This window comes from Oreochromis aureus, linkage group 17 (genome assembly GCF_013358895.1).
Source record: "Oreochromis aureus strain Israel breed Guangdong linkage group 17, ZZ_aureus, whole genome shotgun sequence".
NCBI classification, from domain to species: Eukaryota; Metazoa; Chordata; class Actinopteri; order Cichliformes; family Cichlidae; genus Oreochromis; species Oreochromis aureus.
In genome coordinates this window covers 23,468,563-23,490,503 of record NC_052958.1, presented here as the reverse complement: position 1 = coordinate 23,490,503, position 21,941 = coordinate 23,468,563, and the positions used below count along the sequence as shown (strand labels likewise).

Sequence of the window (21,941 nt, the reverse complement as noted above, 5' to 3'; positions counted from 1 at the left end):
TTTTAATATCTGAGATCATATTTTATTACAACTGATGAGAAAATGTGTTCGCTGAGAGTCACTGCTTTCAGAAACTTTCAGAAAGTTTCTATTGTAGTGCCTGTACTGATTTTCCTGATTTTCCTTTCATTCAGTAATAATTATAAAGGTTAAAACTAACTAATAACACCGAAACAATAAAAACGAAACATTTTTGAAATAATGAAAACTAAACGAGTAAATTCTCCCTGGAAACTAAACTGAACTAAAACGAAAAAGTCAAAATGAAATAAAAATAAACAATATTTAGGAAACAATAACTCTGTTGTTGGATTTTTGAAGAATGCTTGTCAAAAATATTTGTATTTTACAGGGACACTGCGCTAAAGTGGAAACACCCAAAGTCCATTCAAATATTGATCATTTTAATCCTGTTAATAATGATGTTTGATCCTAACAAGGAACTACATATTGTCACCACGTTCAGTTCCTGAAAACGTAAAGACAACTTTCTTAAAGCAACTTTTGTCAATATGACCAAAAATGTAATAAATAAAAAACAATTTATTTCCTAATTCTGGAGCTTTCAGCCTCCTCTGTGGACCTCCAAAAGTTATTCAACAACCTAAAATCTGTCCTGATGAAGCTGGAGATGATAATAATAATAATAATAATAATAATAATAATAATAATAATAATAATAATAATAATAATAAAGAGAAAAAGATGAGTTTTGTCCACTGGTGTTTTATTAAATGTTATAAAGCCATAAGTGAGACAGTGTTTAAAAGAATGAGTCTGTTAGAGTGAAGACGTTGTGAGGACCAAGCACTCTGGTTATGAATGTGTTCACAGTTGAGAATTAAAAACTTTTTTGTTTGACTTTTTGTTTTTTTATGAAGAGCAGAATCAGCACAGTCATAAAAATATTAATTTCTTCTGTTTTCAGCTTATAAAAAGACACATTATACATCTGTAGAAAAATATAGAAATATAAGCAGAGTCATAAAAGACACTTCTGTCACGTGATGAAGAGCTTTCATCGAGTCTTTGGAGCTAAAACTGGTCTGACATACAGAATCGATCAATCAGTGAGGCCTGAGGCTAAGTCTGAATCAGGAAGCAGCTGCTTGAATCCACGCTAACTCCTATCACTGTCAAACACATGGGCCAGCAAGAAGCAGCTGGTGCAGTCAGCAGAATTATTCCGGAGCATTTTTCTGGTTCTGAAATGGAAAATCCCAGCAGAAGGTCAGAGATTAACAGTCCTGCTGCTGGGACTGAAATGCTGAAAGCTTTAAACACCTGCGAGCAGCAGGAACCAGCTGAGCGCTATCTCAAGTAACCTCTGCTTATTAGAAGCCAGCAGCTGAGTCTGAGACCCTCAGCGTCTCGTCGGATTGGTGCTCCTGACCTGCACAGTGAGGCTTCTGTTCATTCTGAATAATCCACCTCCACCTTTGAGTCCCCCAACCCCTCTCTGAAGTCCATGTCCTGGAGGGGGACAGGTGACTCTCCCGCAGGATTCACCTGGCCCCTCCCAGGTGTTCAGTTTCGGGTACTGGGACACAGGCGGCTCAGAAGGATCTCAGAGTATACTTGGTTCACTGGTCCTCTAACACGATAGGTTGGGGGTTGAGGCCCCGCGTCCTGCTCCGTGTCTGGCAGGGTTGATTGGCTGCCGAGTGTATGTACAGTTCTCTCTGTTCTGTTCGTGTTCGCGGTGGACGTTCTGTCACTGGAAGGTTTTGTGGACCAAAACTTCTCCACCTGAGAAAACAGAGCAGAACATCAGCTGTGAGGCCTGCAGCCCTGACCACGGGAAGCGCTTCGTTTGCTGATAAATAAAGTTGTGTTACCTCATGAAAGTGACAGGCACAGCGTCCCTGCAGGAACTCTTTGTATCGACCCATCGTGATGCTGAACGTGTCAATCACTTCGTACCCATGATGCTTGGCGGTGGTGACAATGTCATCGTTCTCCCTGTACAGGTCCTGTATCTCTGTCTGAATTAATGATCAAAGAAAGCAGCTTTAATTCCCATAGAGGGGTATGAATGACAGCAGGAACAGGAACCTACCAGACTGAGAGACCTGATCCCGTCCACAGGCAGATGGAAGCCCATCCCTAAAGACTTCACCACCACCAGGATGTTACTGAGAGATTCACTGAGGAGGGACAGAAGTAACCCCACGTTACCATAGAAACCAGAGTCCTCAATAACATTGCTAATCCCGAACGCTAAGCCCTGGGTTAGTGTCTTTACTGAAAGGGTTTCTCATGTTACAGTAAATGCAGGATTGGAGTACAGGTGAACCTCAGGGATCAGTGTTAGGTCCTCTGTTCTTTAGATCAGTGTAAGCCCATATGGAGATAACACTGTGGTTTATACTGTATGTAGGTGGTGTTACACTGTCTCCTCACCTGTCCAGCACCTCACTGACTGTCCTCAGGTGATTGGTGTTGAGCCACTGGACTCCTCCCACCACCAGAACTGTTTGGTTAGAGTTCACCAGAGGCTGAGACCTTAACAGACAAGAACAGGAAAAGTCACCAGTTAAATATCTCACGGCTTCATGTAACTTGCCTCAAAAGTGGATTGTTAGGACCTCACCTGTTGAGCAGCTGCTGCAGAGCCTGCCTGAACGTGGGTCGCTGCTTCTTCTCCAGCCAGAACTGAGGATAGTACGAGTAGCTGACCAGAGTTCGTCCTCTGTTCAGGTTCCTGTAGACCAGCGTGTCGTGAGCTTTGCCCCAGTCCTCCAGGGTGGAGTTCACCCTCTCCATCAGAAAGTACATCATCCCACGATTTGTTGAGTCCCCGATAAACAACAGCTGAGGAGCAATGAGAGAACGGGTGATGTAACTCCATCAGGACGACCGTCCACAAACTGAGACGTCTGATATGGACTGGTTCAAATCAGTTGATCAGGTGACCTTACCTTTCTGTCCTTCATACAGTCCTGCAGCAGGGGGTGGTCCACTATTGGGTGATAACAACCATCTGGCTGCCAGGAAACTTCCCTCCAGTCGCACGTCCTGTTGTCAGAACAGCTGAGGCATGGAACGACCCAGCGACCTGTCAGTCAGGTGAGACACACACAGGTGAGGCAGCGAGAACAAAAAGTCACATAACTTAAATCTGATGTATTATCTTAAGGGAGCAGTCCGCCAGCAGGACCTCAGACCTGACACGTGTCCTGAGCTGCAGGCATTACGTTGACTCTGGGATCCGCTGTGGGGCTGAAGACCACAGGGGCGACCCGGCTGGACCAGCAGACTGCAGTCCTGAACAACGGACATCAAACTGTGACAAATTTGCAATCAGCACTTCCAGGAAGTTCTGAACCTCCCGTGTGTGATTTCGGACAGCAGTACTCTGCAAACACGAACTGTAATTGGTAAAATGGCAAATGGACTGGTTCTTTTTTATGTTGTATTTTATTGTTTTATATTGTTATTTGTTGTATTTTCATTCTTTTTAATTTTGTTAAAATTAAGCACTTTATGATTTTTATTTCACAGATTTTTATCTGTGAAAAGCGCTATATAAATAAATTTTACTTACTTCTTATATAGTGCTTTTCTGCTGTATCTGAACACTCAAAGCACTTTACACAAATTGCCTTATTCACAAGCACTTTTTTCTATGCCCTTTCATTTAAGTGCTTTCTATCTAACATTCATATGCATTCAAACTCCGATGGATGCATCGAAGAGCACAGAGACTAGAGCAGATGGGGATCAAACCACCAACTTTCTGATAAGTAGGTGACCTACTCTACCACCTGAACTTGAGATGTTCTGGACACAGATAAAGAGGAAACAAAGGAACCCTCAGAGGAAGCGTCAGTCTGAAGTTTCCTTTAAAACCTGAAACTGAAACGAGTTTTTACTATTTTGTTTAATAAAAACTTTACAGCTGGTTACATTGGTAAATCGAATAGATTCTGCTGTTTTCTACTCATAGAAAATTACACATGAAAAACTTAAACACATGACTGCACCATCTTTAGTTTTAATCACTGGGTTTGATTCCCTCCAGGGTCAGAGGTCGCATCCATCCCAGTGAGCTTTGGCCTCTGAAGGTAAATCTGCTGTTTGAGGTCTGAAGCTTTTCGCTGTCAAACACCACGTCTTCTTCATGTGCTCGCCGCTTCCTCTCTCAGAGCTTCTCTTTCATCCTCCTCTGTGGATCCGTCCCCGTCCTCCTCTGCTCAGAGGTCAGGAGTCAAGCAAAGCGATCCACGCTCACCTCAGAGTCCCCGTGGGAGCCTCCAGGTCTGGCGCAGACTTCACAGCCACTGCCATCACAAACGCTGGCTCTTCTTCTTCTGCTGCTGCTGTTGCAGGTTTCGTCGTGGCGGCGTCACATTCCTCAAGTCAGCAGCGCAGCTCGCAACAAAGTGCGACAAGAAAACTTAACAGGGATTTTCTTGTTCGTACCTGCGCTCAGTGTACACGCTGCTCCGAGATCAGCTCCAAACACGCCGCCTCCAGCAGCAGCGGACCGTTTAAGGCCTCGCCGCCGCCACGTCGCCCCCAACTCTGACTTCATCGAGGCCGCGGCCACGCGCTCCTCTTCCTCACCCGGACTCAGAGAGACGTGAGCCTTTCCCTCTGATCAGAGTTTCATTTCTGCTTCAAACTCCATAACAACGCGACGAAAGAGCACAGACGTCACTTTAACCATGACGACAGCTTTTGTGTAAATGCAGCTACTGAAGCCTGATGATGTCAGATATGACGTGCAGTAAAAAATGATTTGCTTTGTGAGAATCATTTTTATAACTTCAGGGGCAGGGCTTTTTGCTTTTTGCCTGGATGATTAAAAAAACCCTGTATTTTATTTTTTAAACTATGAGCTGGGAGTTTAAAATAATCAAATATCACAAATTATTTTCAAATCTCGTGTTCACAGGATAGTTAATATGACAAAGGTCAGAATCGTAGTCAGACGTTTTCATGTTCAGTGAAAACAGACGGGTGGTGCTGAGTTGATGGAGCTGGTATTTGTGCAGCCACACAGAGCTGATAGAGGACCACAGAGCAAACGCCGGATCACAGGTGTGAAACACGTGTCAAACATTAAAAACTAAATGAATTTCTAAATGAATGTGTTCTCTTTGCGAATGGCTGTTTTTTTTTTAATGTGTCAGAGTGCCGTAATTTCCTGCTGATGAATGTGACGTGACGTTTCATGCTTAAACCTTATTATTATTCCTGAACAGGTTAATTTTTTGGAGATTTCATCAGTTTGTAAACAATATTTTCCTTCATTTTGAAAATCAGTGCAGTTTTTATTTTCAGTAAATAAATATTTGATTTTTTAATGATCAGACTATAGTTCATTTCACATAAACTAGATGTTTATGATGTACATTATTTACTATTAAATAATTTCTAATAAAACAAGAATAGAAACATTGGAGACTGGGTATGGTTATAACATGGGGAGAGTTGCAGCGCCAGGAGTTGCACCAATTAGGGATGAGACATCAGGGTTTACCCATTTCTGTCCCTGATTTTAAATGGGGGTTGTCACAGGCATATGCGGATATTACTGAGAAAACAAGAACAGGAAAATATTTTTTTCACACAGCTGAAGATTAAATATGATATGACTTTGAGTACATTAGCACTTAGTCAAGCACTTGCTAGTTTCAAACCACCAAGAAAGAATATGTCAGTCAGGAATAAAGGCAAAGAGAAGCAAAAGAAGGAAAACCTGCCACAGAAGTGTTGAACTCTAACGCTGCTGAGACAACTTGTTATAACGTGGCACCAATCTGCACTTCAGGGCAACCAACATCCATTTATCATCACTGTGAAAGGGATTAAGAATGTACACACACACTGGCACTGATTTTTATACACATAATAAATAAGCTTTCTAAACCTAAATGCTTTTCACACGGCAACTGTTCCTTAAGCATTCATACTGTCATGAAAGTTTGTTCTAGTACACTAATTTACACACAGCAGTGTGTTTGAGTCGTAGTTCAACACCATGTTCTCTGTTTTTGCTTCTTTTATTTAACAGCTAACCCTGGTAGTGTTGTAACAAAGGAATGCCGCATATTAACCCTGTGAGAATGTGTGTGTGTGTGTGTGTGTGAATAAATAAATGAGAGAAAAAGACAAACTGCTGAACATGAAAAGAGGATTCTGAGTTTTTTCTCCGCCTGCAGGAATGAGGTGTGGGTGGGGGTGGGCTGTTTGTGTGGTGTCAGAATAAATCCATCATAGAGGAGCAGAAACACTCAGATAATCCTCCCATGTGATTGCAGAACTGATCTCAGGTCTGAGAGTCTTGGTAAATCCGGATCAGCGCTCATTAGATCATCTGAGCCGCCTTCTGTGGGAAACTCAGACCTCCGAACGGAGCAGTGGGTGGAGACGGGAGAGGAGGAGGTCTGACCAAACCAATTGAGAAGAATCAAACACACACGCAGCATTCCAAATACATTCAAAGGAACATCTGCAGCAACATCTGCCTGCTGACGGGGTTCATAACCAGAGAGGTGGAGGTGTGGAGGCATTCACACAGTACGCTTGGACTGAACCATTAGTGCACATGCAAGGGGGAAACTCATGCAGGCCTGTAACCCAGAGCTGGAGCAGAGGTGGACATGAGTGGGTGGAGACAGCTGGACTCAGACCAGCGCTTCAAAAGCCTCATCAGCACTGAGGCGGGTGGAGGGCAGAGGGCGATAGCAGAACACGGCATTGAGGAAGATCATGACAACGAGCAGTGGAAGATGCAGACTTTAAATACACAAGGCAAACGAGGGAACAGAGCACAGGAGAGAGCACAGCTAAACATAGTCTAACTAATGAGACAGGGAAGCCAAACACAACATCCTGCACACAGGCCAGGAGACTATCAAAGTAAAAACCAAGGTAAGAGCAAGGGACAGAGAGAGAGAGCGAGGGATGGAGAGAGACAGAGTGAGGGAAGGAGAGAGAGACAAACAGAAATTACCAGACATGTTGGGCTACACAGAGAAATGACAGGGAAACAGACAAATTAACATGGAGACAAGACTGAGTTCAAAGAAGGACACTGGGAGAGGAAACTAGACACAAGAGGACGGGGAATGAAAAAAGAAAACCTCCGATAACGAGCTGAGCTGAGATCTGGGGATACAAACAGAAATCAAAAGCATAACCAAAACTAGGACCTTCACCTCAGAATATTAAATAAACCAAAATCAAAAATCCAAAACAGAAAAAATCCAGGTACAAAACCCAGGATCATGACAGGCGAGGGCGGAGGCGGAGGGCGGAGCTGGGTGCAGCTCAGGGCTTGGGAGTGGCTTTGTGGTCGTTCTCCCAGAGCATCTCTGAGCTCAGCTTCATCTGAAAGTTGATAAATAAGCTGCTGATCTGCATTTCCACAGAAACAAACAGGCTTAATGGGATCACGCTGCAGACAGGAGGTCAAAGGTCAGAGAGTCGCTGCCAAAACATTTTGTTCTGTTTAGGTTAGGAATGAAAAGCTGCTTCACGCTAACGCTCCACATCCCACACAGTCCAGAGAGGGAGGAGGCGGAGCCTCCAGAGCATGATGTTGCTGATACTGATCCATCAGCTCTGGCTCACCCGCCTGCAGAGACGGGCCGGAGGTCTGAGACGTGTTGGTGTGCACAGGTGTTCTCAGAGAGATTCACAGGTGAGATGTCCTCACAGAGCTCCAGCATCACAAACAAATACAACAACGAACCCCCACCCTGCTGTCTCTGAGCCGGCCACCGTTCGTCTGTCTTTAGCTGACCAATCAGGACATGAAGGTCTTTGTCCTCTCAGCACACTGTGAGAACATCTGCAACAATGAAACATCTGGATGACACATCTGGACTGAGCTACTGCTCTCACAGAGGAGCTGAAGGGGTGGGTGGGTGGGGGGGGACCAGCTAGAAGTGATTTATTCAGACTCACAATGAGCTTCAAACAACAACCACAATCCTCACAATCAGCACACACGTCTCTGGACTCTGACTGGCAGCAGCTTAGGATCCAGGGTCACATGTCTTCAGGTGAGCACAGACACAAAGATTAAGCTCAGCAGCTCCATCAGATAACCAATGAAGACATGACTGTAACATGATACACTCACACACACACATACGCAGGTGTGTTTGAGTCTTTTTCTTCACTCAGTTTAACCTGCAGAAACTCCCGAGGCCTCAAAACTCTTATTGTAATAATAATAAAAATTATTATTAATTTTCATCCATCCGCTTCTGCTTATCCTTTCCAGGGTCGCGGGGGGCGCTGGAGCCTATCCCAGCTGTCATAGGGCAAGAGGCGGGGTACACCCTGGACAGGTCACCAGTCTGTCGCAGGGCCAACACACAGGGACAGACAACCATTCACGCTCACATTCACTCACACATTCACACCTAGTGACAATTTGGATTATCCATTTAACCTATCCCCTCAAACTGCATGTCTTTGGACGGTGGGAGGAAGCCAGAGTACCCGGAGGGAACCCACGCAAACACGGGGAGAACATGCAAACTCCACACAGAAAGACCCCGGCCTGATGGTGGAATTGAACTCAGGACCTTCTTGCTGTGCGGCAACAGTGCTAACCACCGTGCCACCGTGCTGCCTATTATTAATTTTGTTATTTTTATTGTTGTTGTTTTTATGTTTTTGTTTGATGCAGTGTTATCTTTAGCTCTCGTCAGCTGACTCAAGGTTTTACTGTTAAATGTGAGTACAGGTTTGATTCCAGTGTGACTCTGCTCCCACCTGCTGGAGCTGCAGATCGTCTGCAGAGAGAAGCAGCCAACGCCCACTCCTGATCATTAACACTCCACAGAGTCATCAGTTTTTAGTTTTGTTATTAGTCTTTGAGTGTGTGATGCATAAAAAACACATGCTAAACACAAGCTCACATTCATGCACACATCAGCAAACATCTGCACTGAAGCATCCTCAGACCGACTTTCTGTTTTCAGTAATATTTCAGCTGAACATCCTGCTCACGCTCAGACAGAGTCTCAGACCAAACTCTGACCTCTGACTACTGATCCTGGATAAGTTACTGGTGACCTGATGAGCCTGATGGCTGAGCATCAATAAGCGCTGTGTTCTCAGGGGCCAACCAGGCCCACTGAACTCCGCCCTCTTTAACTCAATTTGAGGCTCACAGGTGGATCACAGGTGGATGAGAAGGGGGCAGCTGGAGGGCAGATGAAAACATGAACCTGAGAGGGATTGGGGCTACGTGGGGGCATGGGCCCCACACAGCTTTAACCTGCATCAGGTAAGCTCATATGTTATGGACCTGAAACTGATCCAGATAAAGCAGATTACCATCTTCTTCCTGAACAGACTGAAAGCTGGGAGCTGTTTGCTCACTGGAGATTTAACAGTGACAGAAAAGACTTACAGGTTACCTGAAGAACATCATCTGAAACTAAGAGACAGAAAACCTGAATCCTCTACACCCTGAGCCGAAAACAAGCAGCTCCTCACACAGTTCGCTTTATTCTGCAGATGTTATTTTGCAGTCCTGAGAAACATCCATCTGAGGTCACAGAGGAGAAGCTGATGGAAATGAGTGCAGATGTTGGAGAAGCATCAGCTTTGCAAATGCCTGCTCACGCTTCGCCGCAGGCGTCGAGCTGTTAGCACCGCAAAGGGATGTGAGAGGAATTTAGGCAGAAACAAACGGAGCCAACATTTCATTCTTCTCAGAGTGTCGAGGTCATGTCAAGATGGTTTACTGAAAGCTGGAGCCAAGCCCGGAGCAGACATTAGAAAACACCAGAGCTTTTTTTTTTATCAGGCTGATCAGATTCAATCAGATTTACTGAAGCAGTAAAGTGTGAAGGAAACAGATGTCAAGACAGACAGAGTTTTCTGTGCCAGGCTCTGCTGTATTGCTCTCTGACACTCATAGTTACAAAAGCAATAAATGACCAGCAGATCCTGCCAAACTCATCTCTTCACCTTATCTGTGCCCTGACTTACTCTAAAAACCAGATAAAAGATAACAAAAGATAATAAAAGAGGTTGCAAGCAACACAGCAGAGCTCAGGCAGACACTTAGCTGTCCTACCTGTGCAAACACTGGAAACTCAAAAAGGGCTCAAACATCCAGGCAACAACTCACATTTGTAACTGGAGTAACCAGAAGGTTTGAAATCAGACGTAACACAAAATAAACCTGTTCCAACCTTGTTTTACAAAATCCCGGACAAACCCCCAAATCATATAATTCTTATAATGGAGGGGTGAAGCGTCAAGGAAGGCAGAATGAAATAAAATAATTTGGTGTGTGCAGCTGGTGGACTGCACACACCCTGCAGTCCACCAGCTAACAGAAGTGAATTCTGTATACCTGTGAAGCTGATGTAATAAACAACACAAAATAATAAACAACAAATAAATGTGTCCTGATCCTGTGTCATTTGACTCAGCATTTTAAGTTTTAATATATTTTGACGTTTATGGTTTATGTTTAATTTCATTAGGTTATATAAGTTCATTTTTATTATGCCTAGGTTGCCGTTATAGTTCATTGTTTATTAGATTACCCTAGTGTCTTCACCCGGTGTGTTTAAGTTTCCCTCGCCCTTCGTGTGTTTCATGTCTGTGTGTCCAAGCTCGTGTTGTGTCTGTGTCTCATTATATTTCCTGTTTTATTTTGAAGATGTCTGGTGTCCCATGTCCATTGTGTTTAGTTTCACTTCCCCTGTGGTGTCATTATGTTCATTCCAGTCAGCTGTTTCCCCATGTGTTTCCACTTCTCCTGATAACCTCCTGTGTGCATTTAGTGTGTGTGTTTTCATTCATTCCTTGTCCGATCGTCTGCTGTCATGCCATGTTCCCAGGTCTACATGCCAAGTTGTCGTGTTTAAGGTTTTTCATGTCAGGTTTTCATGTTCAGAGTTTTTTATGTTTAGCCTTAGTTCACCCAGTTTAGGTTAGTGTTTAGTTTTGTCTTTGCCCCATGTTTGGTATGTTTAAAACCAGCCTTTAACAAACGGCTCACTTTCAGTTAATATCAAGTTTGTTTCCACACTTTGTGTTGTCTGCACTTGGGTCCACCTCCTCACTCCACACAGTCTGCTTCAGCCAGACTGTGGCAAAACGTTGGTGTAATGGGACCAGAATTTGTGCATTTTGCTTTAAATGATGAACATCCTGTTAACAAAGCTGTCTGAAGTTTCCTGATTGGTTGTTTCCATTTCCATCAACAGCATTGAAGAGCTTGCTGCTGTGTTTCTCACCATTTAGCTTTCAGAGATTATTCAGTCAAACTATCACAGAGTGGGAAGCCAGGTGGGAATTGGGCCTTATTGTTGTTGTCTGGATTTTTCAGGGTAATGTAACATTTCAGGGCTCTTCCGGGCAACTAACGTGATGAGAGCAGCTTCAGCAGACCTGATCAGACTGATGATATAACTGATGACTTCAACCCCATTGAAACAGCAAAATACAAACTTAAAGGAGACTTTATGTTTGAAGAAATGAACGTCACACACCCTGCAGTCCACCAGCTAACAGAAAAGCTCCTACCTGCACAAAGCTGCACATCACGTGATATCCAAACATGGGCAGGCTGGGCCGACTCTCCCTGTAAACATGGACAGTGTAGATGGACATGATAACAGGCTCCGGGTGGCTGCTGTCCATCACCAGGATGCTGATCTTGCTGTTGCCGAGGCCAACCGGGTAGTTCGCCATCCTGAAGGAAGAAACTTCTTGTTAATCCTGCTGTTGTAAAAGTGGCTGCAAGGAGGTGAACTGAGGTTATCCTCTGTGAAGAGGAGCAAATGGAGCTACAAAGCCAGCTTCACATTTTATTTGAGTTTCATAAATCCAGCATGGATCACAAATCTAAACTGAAATAAAACAACTCTTGTGTCCCTTCCTTTTTCCTCATAAAAGCCCAGCATAATGCTAATGTATGACAGGGTGTCCTCCCTTGATGGCGCCTGTTTCCAAACCATGACTCCAGCAGACGTTAGGAGCATAGTTAAAGCCCAGAAGAGAAGTAGTAGTAGTAGCTGGTTGCTGTCAGCAGGCTGCTGCTTGCTTCATGCCCCAAATCAAAATGGCGAATGCTATAAAGCAGTTCACGTTCTGATTTTACTTCAATAGAAACGTGTTAAAAGAATCTAATAAAGGAAGTACATCTGTTGTCTCGACTCCTGCTTAAACATGCTGTCCAATCAAATGTCACATTTCGAGGTTCCTTTCATTCAGGACTATCTCGACTGCACCTTCTAAGGGCCAGGAAGTCTGGGAATTGTAGTTCTTCACGTTCTCTGCTGTAACCTGTTGGTTTTTACAGTCCTGGTCTCACCTGGGTCCTCGGTGTTCATCCAGGTGGATCCTGCAGGCCGAGCTGACAGGTTCCGGCCGGATCCGAACTGTCATTGTGTCAAAGGTCACCTCTGCGCGGTACTCCTTCACCAGGGGATGGAATGGGGGGGTCAGAATGAGGGGGGGATCTGTGTAGATCTGTCGAAGGTGGGGGTCCACACAGACACCTGAAACAGAAGAATCAGCATGACGTTCGATCTCGATGTTCTACTTCACTTCACCCATGACACCTACCACTAATGAACAGAGCTTTCACAGTAGAGTACTGAGCAAGTCCCGCCTAGGAAGCCCCTGAACTTGTTTGGGGGTAAAACCATCTCCTGTTTCCTCAGGTAGAAACCAAGCATCATCCTCTAAGGCTGAAGCTGGAACTCCGTTAAAGAAAAAAACTTTGCGGATGCTGTGATCACACTTTGGCTGCATGGATCAGAAAACCTCTGCAAACTGCATCCACTAACCACAGCTTCACTTCCACCTGTACGTTAAAGCAGATAACCGTCAGTGAGCTGATGCTTTTCCATCTGCAAACAAATGCCATTTGTCCCACCGCCACCAGGAGGCACCAGTGAGTCAGCCCATATCTACATTAGTGGGACAGATGTGAGCAGTACCAGGACCAGCGATGAGCACATTCTTCCTGTGCTTCTCTCACAGGTGTAGGTGTGAATGGCTGTCTGTGTTAGCCCTGCGTACCTCTACAGGTGTACCTGCCTGTCGCCTTGTGACAGCTAGAACAGGTTGTATGGATTGAGCAGCATCATGTGACCACATGTGTTTCCAGATGTCAGCACTGGTCTAAAATCCACATCTCACCTTCGTCCTGCGAGGAAGACAGAGCTGGCTGCTGACTGGGCGGTTCGTCTGTCCTGTGGGAACATCAGACATCAACCTTCTGTGAGCGTCTAAGTTCACACACAATGGATGATCTCACACCTGTGAGCCTCTTACCTGCAGCTCCTGTTTGTTTTCAGCTTGTAGAAACGTTCGATCTGGGTCAGGAGGTCAGGGAGGTCAGAGAGGCTGCAAGGCAAGGATGAGGAGGAGGAAACACTGGGATAGAGCTGTGGGGACAAACAAGGCAGACAAACACAGTTAACACTGATGAAGAAGAAGATGATGAAGGAGGCAGGGCTTAACTAACCGGCTGAAACGCTGATGATGTCTTCATCAGCAACTGAAAGTGCAGCAGAAGAAGAAACTCGTCTTCAGACAAACAGATGCCAAGTGTCCCTGTACAGCCACCGTACTGACACACACACACACACACACACACACACACACACACACACACACACACACACACACACACACACACACACACACACAGTCAGGTGGGTGACATTTAATTTTTTTATTTATTAATAAAAACAAACAGTATCTTATTTTTTATTTATGAATCAAAAAAAGTGTCTGTAGGATGTCCATCAGGTTTAATTAATTTTTAACTCAGTGTTTCTGTTTCTTTTATTTATTTCATTTTATTTGTTTTGGTTAATTATTCAATAAATACGCTTTTTATTAATTTATTAAAATATTTATTCTTTTTCTACACGTGTTATAGAATTTACTCATTATTTATTGTTATCTTTTGCATTATTAATTAATATATTATTAATAATTATTCATTAATTATTACTTATTCATTAATTTTTTCCTGACATAGAAAACTCCTACTCCTTTAATGACAACAAGCTACTCACCTGGCTCCCCTCCCTCTCCGAGGACAGGTGTGTGTGTGAGGACAGGTGTGAGAGTGGTGGCAGCAGGAAGTGCAGCGTGTCCTCCAGGATGAGGTCTTTGGTGATCTGTTGGTCAAAGGCATCGTTGCTCAGCCCTGAAACGTTTAACTGCGTGTCCACCTGAAGAGGAGAAGCAGACCAATCATAAAGCAGCTGAGGTCAAGGCGCCCTCTGCTGGTCATTCACCTGAACAGCTCAGACTGGTTCTGTGTTTGAGGTCCAGTAAAGTGTGGTTATTCTCAGGTCCAGTCAGAGACGGTTGCTCTGCTGGGTCATCATGTAACTCAGGGGTGGGCAGCTCCAGGCCTTGAGGGCCGGTGTCCTGCAGGTTTTAGATATCACCCTTGATCAACACACCTGAATCAAATGATTAGTTCATTACCAGGTCTCAGGAGAACTTCAAGACATGTTGAGGAGGTCATTTAGCCATTTAAATCAGCTGTGTTGGATCAAGGACACATCTAAAACCTGCAGGACACCGGCCCTCAAGGCCTGGAGTTGCCCACCCCTGATGTAACTCAACCTCCAGGTGTCTCAGTAGCTTGAAGCTTCTTCTGCCTCTTCATGAGTTTGAACCCTTTCACCCAGAGGAGGCAGAACTTCTCTGAAGACCAGCTGGAAGGCTGGGCTGAATGTGAAAAGTTAATGGTCAAACTCTTACCTGGACTACCACAGGTGTGACAGAGCTGCTGAAGAGCAAAGTAAAGGTGAGCAGCTGGAAGCACAACACACACCTGAAACACACAGTAGTGACAACGTGAGCCACAAGGGGGCGCAGACTGCACACGCTCAGTAGACATGACAGATCCAGTCTGAGGCATTTTCAAGTCTTCATCCTTTCTACCCACCTTTCTTTCTTACTCGCTCTCTACTTTCCTACCTTCATTTCTTTATACCTTCCTACTTTTAGCTGCAGTTTGGAGCAACTGCAGACAGACAGGTGTGTACTGAATCTGGATTGTGAAACAGGAAGTAAAGTTAAGAGTTTCAGCTTAGAATTCACCTGCTTATGGTTCGCTGCTTCTTATTGGTTGACGCTGCAGCCGCCTGCAGCACTTTACTTATCACCTGCTTCACCTGCCTCAAAGCCTGATGGGAGGCTGCTGGATCGAGGTGCTGCAGCAGGAAGTCCCTGAGCTGACAGGAAGAGGAGGAGCTAAAGGCTAACAGCAATGGTCAATGATAATTTATTGTCCCCAATGGGAAACTGATTTGCAAGTGAAAGAGGATGTGTTAGCAGTGAAGTGTGAGCAAGTCCTACACAGGATGATGTTTTACCTTCACAGGTTGGCCCCTCGGATGCTGAATGGTCATCACCACGCTGATGTCATGCAGGAAAGAAGTCAGCGGGGTCACTGAGGTCACCAGGACATAAACATTCACCATGGCAACCAGAGCAGGAGGAGGGGCTTGGCTGTCAGGGAAACTTTAGAGAAACAAGAAATATTACCTCACAAAACTCAGATAACTTGCTGTCAGCTGGTCACATACACACCTGTCCAGGGGAATCTGCAGCTTCTGATTAGTCGATCCACAGGCATGAGGGTTCATGGGTAAACTAGACTCTGAGAGAAACAGCAAGAGGTTAGCTGGGAGCTTCAGATTAAAGCTCAGTTCCAGGCAGTGCTCTTATTTGGCAGTAATGTCTAATGTTGGATGAGCACAGATCATGCGACTTAGGCCACAATCAGCTGATCTATCACATTTAATCAAGATCAATAAGCTGATTTGATTTACCTGCTGCAGACTTACCTGTCAGCTGGGAGTGTGTATAGAAGCGACACAGACCTCCACCCACGTTTGAAAATGCCTCTATCAGCCCGGGCAGCAGGTTCACCTGAGCACACACACAGTTTAGCTGTTATGTCATCAAACATGCCGTCAGTTGACACAGACAGGACAGGAGAGGCTCACCGTCTGATGACGCTGCAGGTGAGAGAAGGAGATCCTCCTCAGACAGCTCTGCTCTGACGTGCTGAGGCACAGCAGGAGGCTCCACCCACCAATGCCTGTAACCATGGAGACACACAGAAGCCTCACCTGTAGTTAAGTGGAGTTTTATTCACAATGCGACAAATCACATCAGTCAGGTAGACTCAGGGACATCATCTTCTTCACACTTTCAGATAAAATAAAAGAGCCACCTGCACAAGTCCCAGCTCACCCCAAACTCTGCACCTCTGACTGTGAAAGACCACAGAATCCAAAACCACCAGAGGCCTTTTCTACTTGTTTTACACAAAGAAAACGGGAACATGTGGAAGTGATTGTTGACAGGAAACGCTCTGCGGTGGGCTTTTGGCTGGAGCTGTTTGGTTTCAGCAGAAAGAGAACGAAGCAGGATGTTCAACACAGACAACTTTACTTCAACAGTGAGACCATCCTCAGGCTGTGAACCAATAATACACAGATTTAAACCTGATGTAAAGTGTAGGTCCATCCATCCATTAGTCCTTCTGTCTATCCATCCATTCGTCCATCCATCTGTCTGTCCATCCATCCATCCCCCTACAGCCAAGACGAGTTGACCTTCTGCTCCGTCTCATTTTGTGTTGTTTTATGACCAAACATGAGCAAAAGGAACTTCCTGTTCCAGCTTCCTGCCGTCCTCGGTCTGCAGGAAGCTTCACTTCGTGCTCTCAAGTTTTACTGTCACCTCACCTACATATAAACCTCAAGCTTTACTGTCTCACTGCTCCTCAAACATAGGGGGACAGAGACAACACAATAATGTACCTGCCACTGATCACATAAGCCAGTCAGTGAAGTCTTTATTACTCAGATCTATAGGTTCAGGTAGAGGTTAGGATGTAATTCATTAATAATAATGAATGTTTGATGAAGGGTGTTAAGAAAATACCTGATAGAATCATCCAGTCAGAGGTTCAGATCTCTTTGCCGCCACAGGATTCAGTTGATGTGGTAATGAACATGTGAATAAATCTGCATTATTATTGTTACACTCATATCTCCCTGAATTGTTCATGTCGTTCAGTGCTGTCGATAAATCATCTTTGAATTTGACATCAGCAGCTGGATGACCCACTGGTCTGTTTTCAGGCTAAGTGGGCGGGGTTAAACCCAGAGTGAAAGGAAGCATGGAAGGCCTTTTGTGGTAACACAGACGGAGGCCGTTTGTCGGTCTTGTGCATGCTCGTGTTTCTCTGCTGTGGCATGCACGACTGCAGTGATTTTCCACAAACACTCGCTGAGGTCCATCTGCTCTCACAGGAAGTCTCCACCCTCCTCCACCCACAGGAAACCCTGACCTCTGCTCGCTCAGGTCGCTGTTTAAAGCTCCAACAGGGCGGGGCCGTCTGAGCGAGCTCACACTGTTTACATGCTTGATATACAGAGACTGCGTGTATGTGTCTCTGTGTGTGTGTGTGCACGTGTGCGTTTGTTTTTCTGACAGGTTGAAATGTTTAAAGAACGGTTCATTCAGGATCAGTTTGAGAGAGATTGTTTATTTTCCCAGCAGCACCTGAAGCCAGCACAGCAGCCCCTCAGATGTATATTTACCCTGCGTGCTCCTCAGGAAGCTGCTGGTCTCGGCGTATCTGGACAGGTGGACCTCGTAGTCCATCTGCTGCAGGACTCTCTGGTACAGCTGGACCTCGGTGTCTGAGGCCGGGTGTCGCCCCGTCAGAACTACAGCCCGGCGCCGGTGGGGGGGCCTCTGAGACAAGAGCTGCAACTGAGGGGGCGACAGGAGTTCATGTGAATCAGAATCAGAATACTTTTTTTATCCCAAAGGAAATTATGTGGGTTACAGTTGCTCCAAGACTGTAACAGACTAAACTCTTTAAATAATACAATATGTTACAGAGTTTACAAATGTACAGATTGGTGTGGAGAACATCTTAGAGATCGCTTTAAGGGAGTTTGACACAGCTGAATGATACCCGGCATGGTGGAGCTCCAGTTGATGGAGCGCTCAGAGATGAACATTTGAAACCATGAAGATTTGTCAACCCTCAGGTCAGCTTGGTGCTCTGATGATGGCCGTCTGCACACGTTCAGCCTGTGAGGTGTTTCTTCTCACCAAAGAAGAAGAAATGCAGTCAGCTCAGCCCTGCAGCTCTGAGGCTGGGATGCTGTTTTCCTGTTGGGTCAGTGGCTGTGATGTCAGCCTCACACTGCTTCCTGTTATCCTTAATCTAACACCTTCAGCTTCCTGTCAGCTGACACAACGAGGCAGCAACGCTCCACTGTCTGGACTCCAGACAGATCGATCACAGACAGTTCTTTATGAACTGGGATTTTTACAGAGAAAATTCCAGATTAACTCAGCAGGAGGAGCACCATCAGACCATCCAACCCACATTCCAGACTGATGGACCGAGTCACATGACCCAAAACACCCTCATCACGCCCCCCTCCCCGGTTTTAATGTCTCACTCAGTTTAACATGATCTGTGATCTCAGCGTGTTCACTGCTACAGGATTAGAAATGAGAGAAATGATTTTACACATAAATACATTTGAATTATGTCATCATAGCAAATATTAAACCAAACAACAAACAGACATTTTTAATTAACCTGTCCGATTGGCCAATCAGAGTCCAGCTGATGGATCAAAGGTTCCTGTTTCAATTACGTTAACCCGTTCAGGACCGACTGACCATCACCCGTGGACTGGACTGTATTTTCTGGTTAGTCAGAATCTTTTCAAACCTCTGAAAGCTCATGAGGTAACATGGTGTTCTTGTCGTGGCTCCGGTCCTCTGCTCCTGTCAGACTGCATTAAAATAGATGTTGAGAATCTGCTCCCAGCAGTAAATCCTCACATCTGACTGGAAGCTGTAGGGAGGAACCAGAGAAGTGAACAGCTGATGGCCAACAGCTGAGAGTCAGCTGACACGAGAACAACACCGACCTCTGACCCTGAAGGATGGTCAAAGAAAAGTCCAGAAACTTCCCGAAAGACCTTAAAAGGTTTCATAACACATGGAGACACCAGGGACGGCCTCTCAAACATCAGACACACCAAAGAACCCTGAAGACACAAAGACAGAGCCTGAAACTTCGTAGAGGTGGAATAATCAGGCCCTGCATCACCCAGAGACACCAGTACATACCACAAAATACCTGTAGCATTCAGAAAATCCAGAAAGACTCAGGAAAGACCCAGAACCCTCCTGAGAGACTGAGAAAGACCCCAAAATACTCTAAAAGAGCAGGAACCCTGCAAGAATACTCATAAGTACCCTGAAGTCTGTGGAGACCATTGTGTTCAGGGTGACCTGCACGGTGAGCCCTCCTCTGCTGTCGCTTTAATTCTGCAGAGGTTGAATGACACACACAGCAGAAATACAACATTCAAACCTTTATTTAAAAGATTTTTTTACGTCTTACACAATAACAAAGACCGTTCAGATGTATTGATGAAGTTTGTTTGTCTTCATGCATAAAGACTCAATAAATTCCTTCTCAGCTGTTCATGTCCTGTGGGTCAGCAAAATGCTTTATCGATAAAGTTTTACTGAGCCACAGCATTACGGAGATGTTACAGCTCTTCTTGAGTGGTGTAAATCTAAACTCATTATCAAGTTTTCAGATGAAGATGGAATGAAAGCTCATTAAAGCCTCAGCGTTACTCCAACTCTGACCTCAGAGCTCTGAACACGACACTCAGTAAAGGGTGAAAGATGAGCAGACAGGAGTTTACAGCCCTCATAAAACAAACCAAACACTGTGAGTGTGTGTGTGTTAGTGTGTGAGTGTGTGTGTGTGTGTGTGTGTGTGTATGTGAGTGTGCTTGTGTTTACACTCTTGCTATCTGTCAGAAACTGGATCCTCGTGGCACAAATATTTCTATCAGGGACACCGAGCACAAGACACACTTAAAATACCCAGAACACATGCCGACTGGATTGGCTGGTTCTGATTGGTCCATGCAGCTGTCAGTCACCCCGTGGTAAAATAAAACCCTCTGCTCACAGTCGTTCATCCGTCTGTGTCTAAAAATATAGCAACAATGAGACAGAAGGAGCCTCGGCCCAGCAGGAATCCTCCTCCAGTGGATGCATTCAGAAGTCCATTCAGAAATCAAAATGTTTTAAGAAGAGTTCACTCCACTTTGCTGTCTCAGGGATGTTCACATGTATTTGAAGTGTTTTAGTTAAAACAGAGCTTTAGAGTCATTTTGGGTTCAATAATAAAGTTTATGTGGAACCAATGAGACAGTACAGTAATAAAGTGCCTTTGGAGAGATCTAAACATGAAACACATTTGAGGAAGTTTTAAAGCAATATGATTTTCACTAAACTGTGACACATGATAAAGTGGGCTACAGTTTGACAGAGTTTAACTGGAGTTAAAAATATAGTGTTTGAAAGGTGACGGTCATCTAGGAGTCTAGAAATAATAAAAACAGCCTTAAGTTTGGTGATGGGATAGTGTGGCGGAGCCCTCAGGTGCCTGACCATCACTGGCTCAGTGCAGGTGGTCCTTAAATGTTTGCTTTTTTTAAATTGAGTTTGGTGAGCAGCTTTACTAAACTGATGCTGGTGGGGGTCACTGTTGGCCACTCAGAATGACGTCATGGTGTGACGCAGGTATGCTCACCTGTGCGTGTCTCTGCAGAGCCTCCAGAGTGCACACGAACCTGCGGGTCAACATCTGGAGCGAGGATACCTTGTAGCACACATCTGACCGCACCGGCTCGTCCCCCACCATCAGGTACACACAGAGCGCGAGCAGGAGCGCGAGCAGCAGCAGGGGCGGGCCGGAGCGCCGGCGGAGCAGCAGGACGCACCGCATCACCGGAGCGCGAGCTTCACCGTACCTCCGTCACCTCCATCACCTCCGTCAGCTCCATCTGAGCCCGCTCAGAGCATGCGCAGTTTGAAGCCTTCATTAGAAAATAAAGTCCTGCTTTTATGTGTCCCGAAGACACGGGTGCGCGCGCAAGAGAGGCCGTGACTGCTGTGCTGCTCAGCCGCGCGCGGACCTGAGATCAGACGGAGGAGGTACGAACTCCACAAACTCCACAAACTCCGAGCTCACTCCTTTAAAAGGACACAGTATGACTCCTCGAAGTCAAATCTGCGCCGTCCTCCCCGCATTATCTTCTGCTCCGTCTAAACTGCTTTACCTCCTGTGCTGGAGCCACGCATCAGGCTGGAGCTGCTGTGGAGTAGCGGGACACCATCTGGTTTGAGTTAAAGCCAGCAGCAGGAGGAGGAGGCTCCGTGGTCAGGTTTCAGCTCCTCGGTCCGTCCTCTCCTCCAACCTTTCTGCACACAAACAGGAGGAAGCTGCTTTTCCTCCTCTCTACCAGCAGTCTACAGGAGGTCAGCTCCTCCTCGTCCAGATATTTCAGGCGCGTGCACTCCACGTGCGTGTGATATATATATATATATATATATATATGTACATACACACACACACAGACACACGTGCGTGCGAACATCTGTGTGACTATGTGAGTTAAAAAGCTCTCACTGTTTTTGCTGATCAACAGCTTTCAAACTGCATCTTTCTACTCTAAAATCTGGCAGATTGACTGGCCCAGAACCACAGCTGGCTTAACGTTCCAATTCTAACTGGACCCCATCCCCCACCCCCAGAGCTATTAAAGGGAAATTATCCACAGAGAGCAGAACTGTAAACATTTATCTGCTATTTTGATCCGGGAGTCTCCAGGCTGACCTCTGCCGGACGGTAGAGGAACTGCAGCGACATCAACTAATAAAAAACTATAAAGCAATGATGTGAACTGACTGTGGTTTTCTGCTTGGAAACATGCGGATAGTCTTTGTACGCTGACTTCAGAGACACAGATTTAATGAATAAACGGCACTACGTGGCAGCCTGAAGTTCTCACCCACCAGATGTTTACAGCTGTGACAGCTGCTTCCCGTTGATT

General features: G+C 45.3%; 1 protein-coding gene across 1 annotated transcript; it reads right to left on the bottom strand.

Annotated features, from left to right (window-relative positions):
* Positions 1–710: 710 nt before the first annotated feature.
* Positions 711–21,686, bottom strand: cped1 (cadherin-like and PC-esterase domain containing 1). Its single transcript, XM_031731574.2, has 21 exons — positions 20,639–21,686; positions 17,589–17,763; positions 15,981–16,075; positions 15,819–15,903; positions 15,562–15,631; positions 15,345–15,492; positions 15,070–15,203; positions 14,728–14,800; positions 14,028–14,186; positions 13,469–13,573; positions 13,276–13,388; positions 13,141–13,193; positions 12,308–12,494; positions 11,518–11,686; positions 3,168–3,267; positions 2,922–3,058; positions 2,594–2,814; positions 2,404–2,505; positions 2,060–2,147; positions 1,839–1,985; positions 711–1,749 (listed from the first exon to the last, which is right to left on the bottom strand). Exons 1-21 carry the CDS (start codon positions 20,831–20,833, stop codon positions 1,528–1,530), a joined length of 2,778 nt encoding a protein of 925 aa, XP_031587434.1. The 5' UTR covers positions 20,834–21,686; the 3' UTR covers positions 711–1,527.
* Positions 21,687–21,941: the final 255 nt, after the last annotated feature.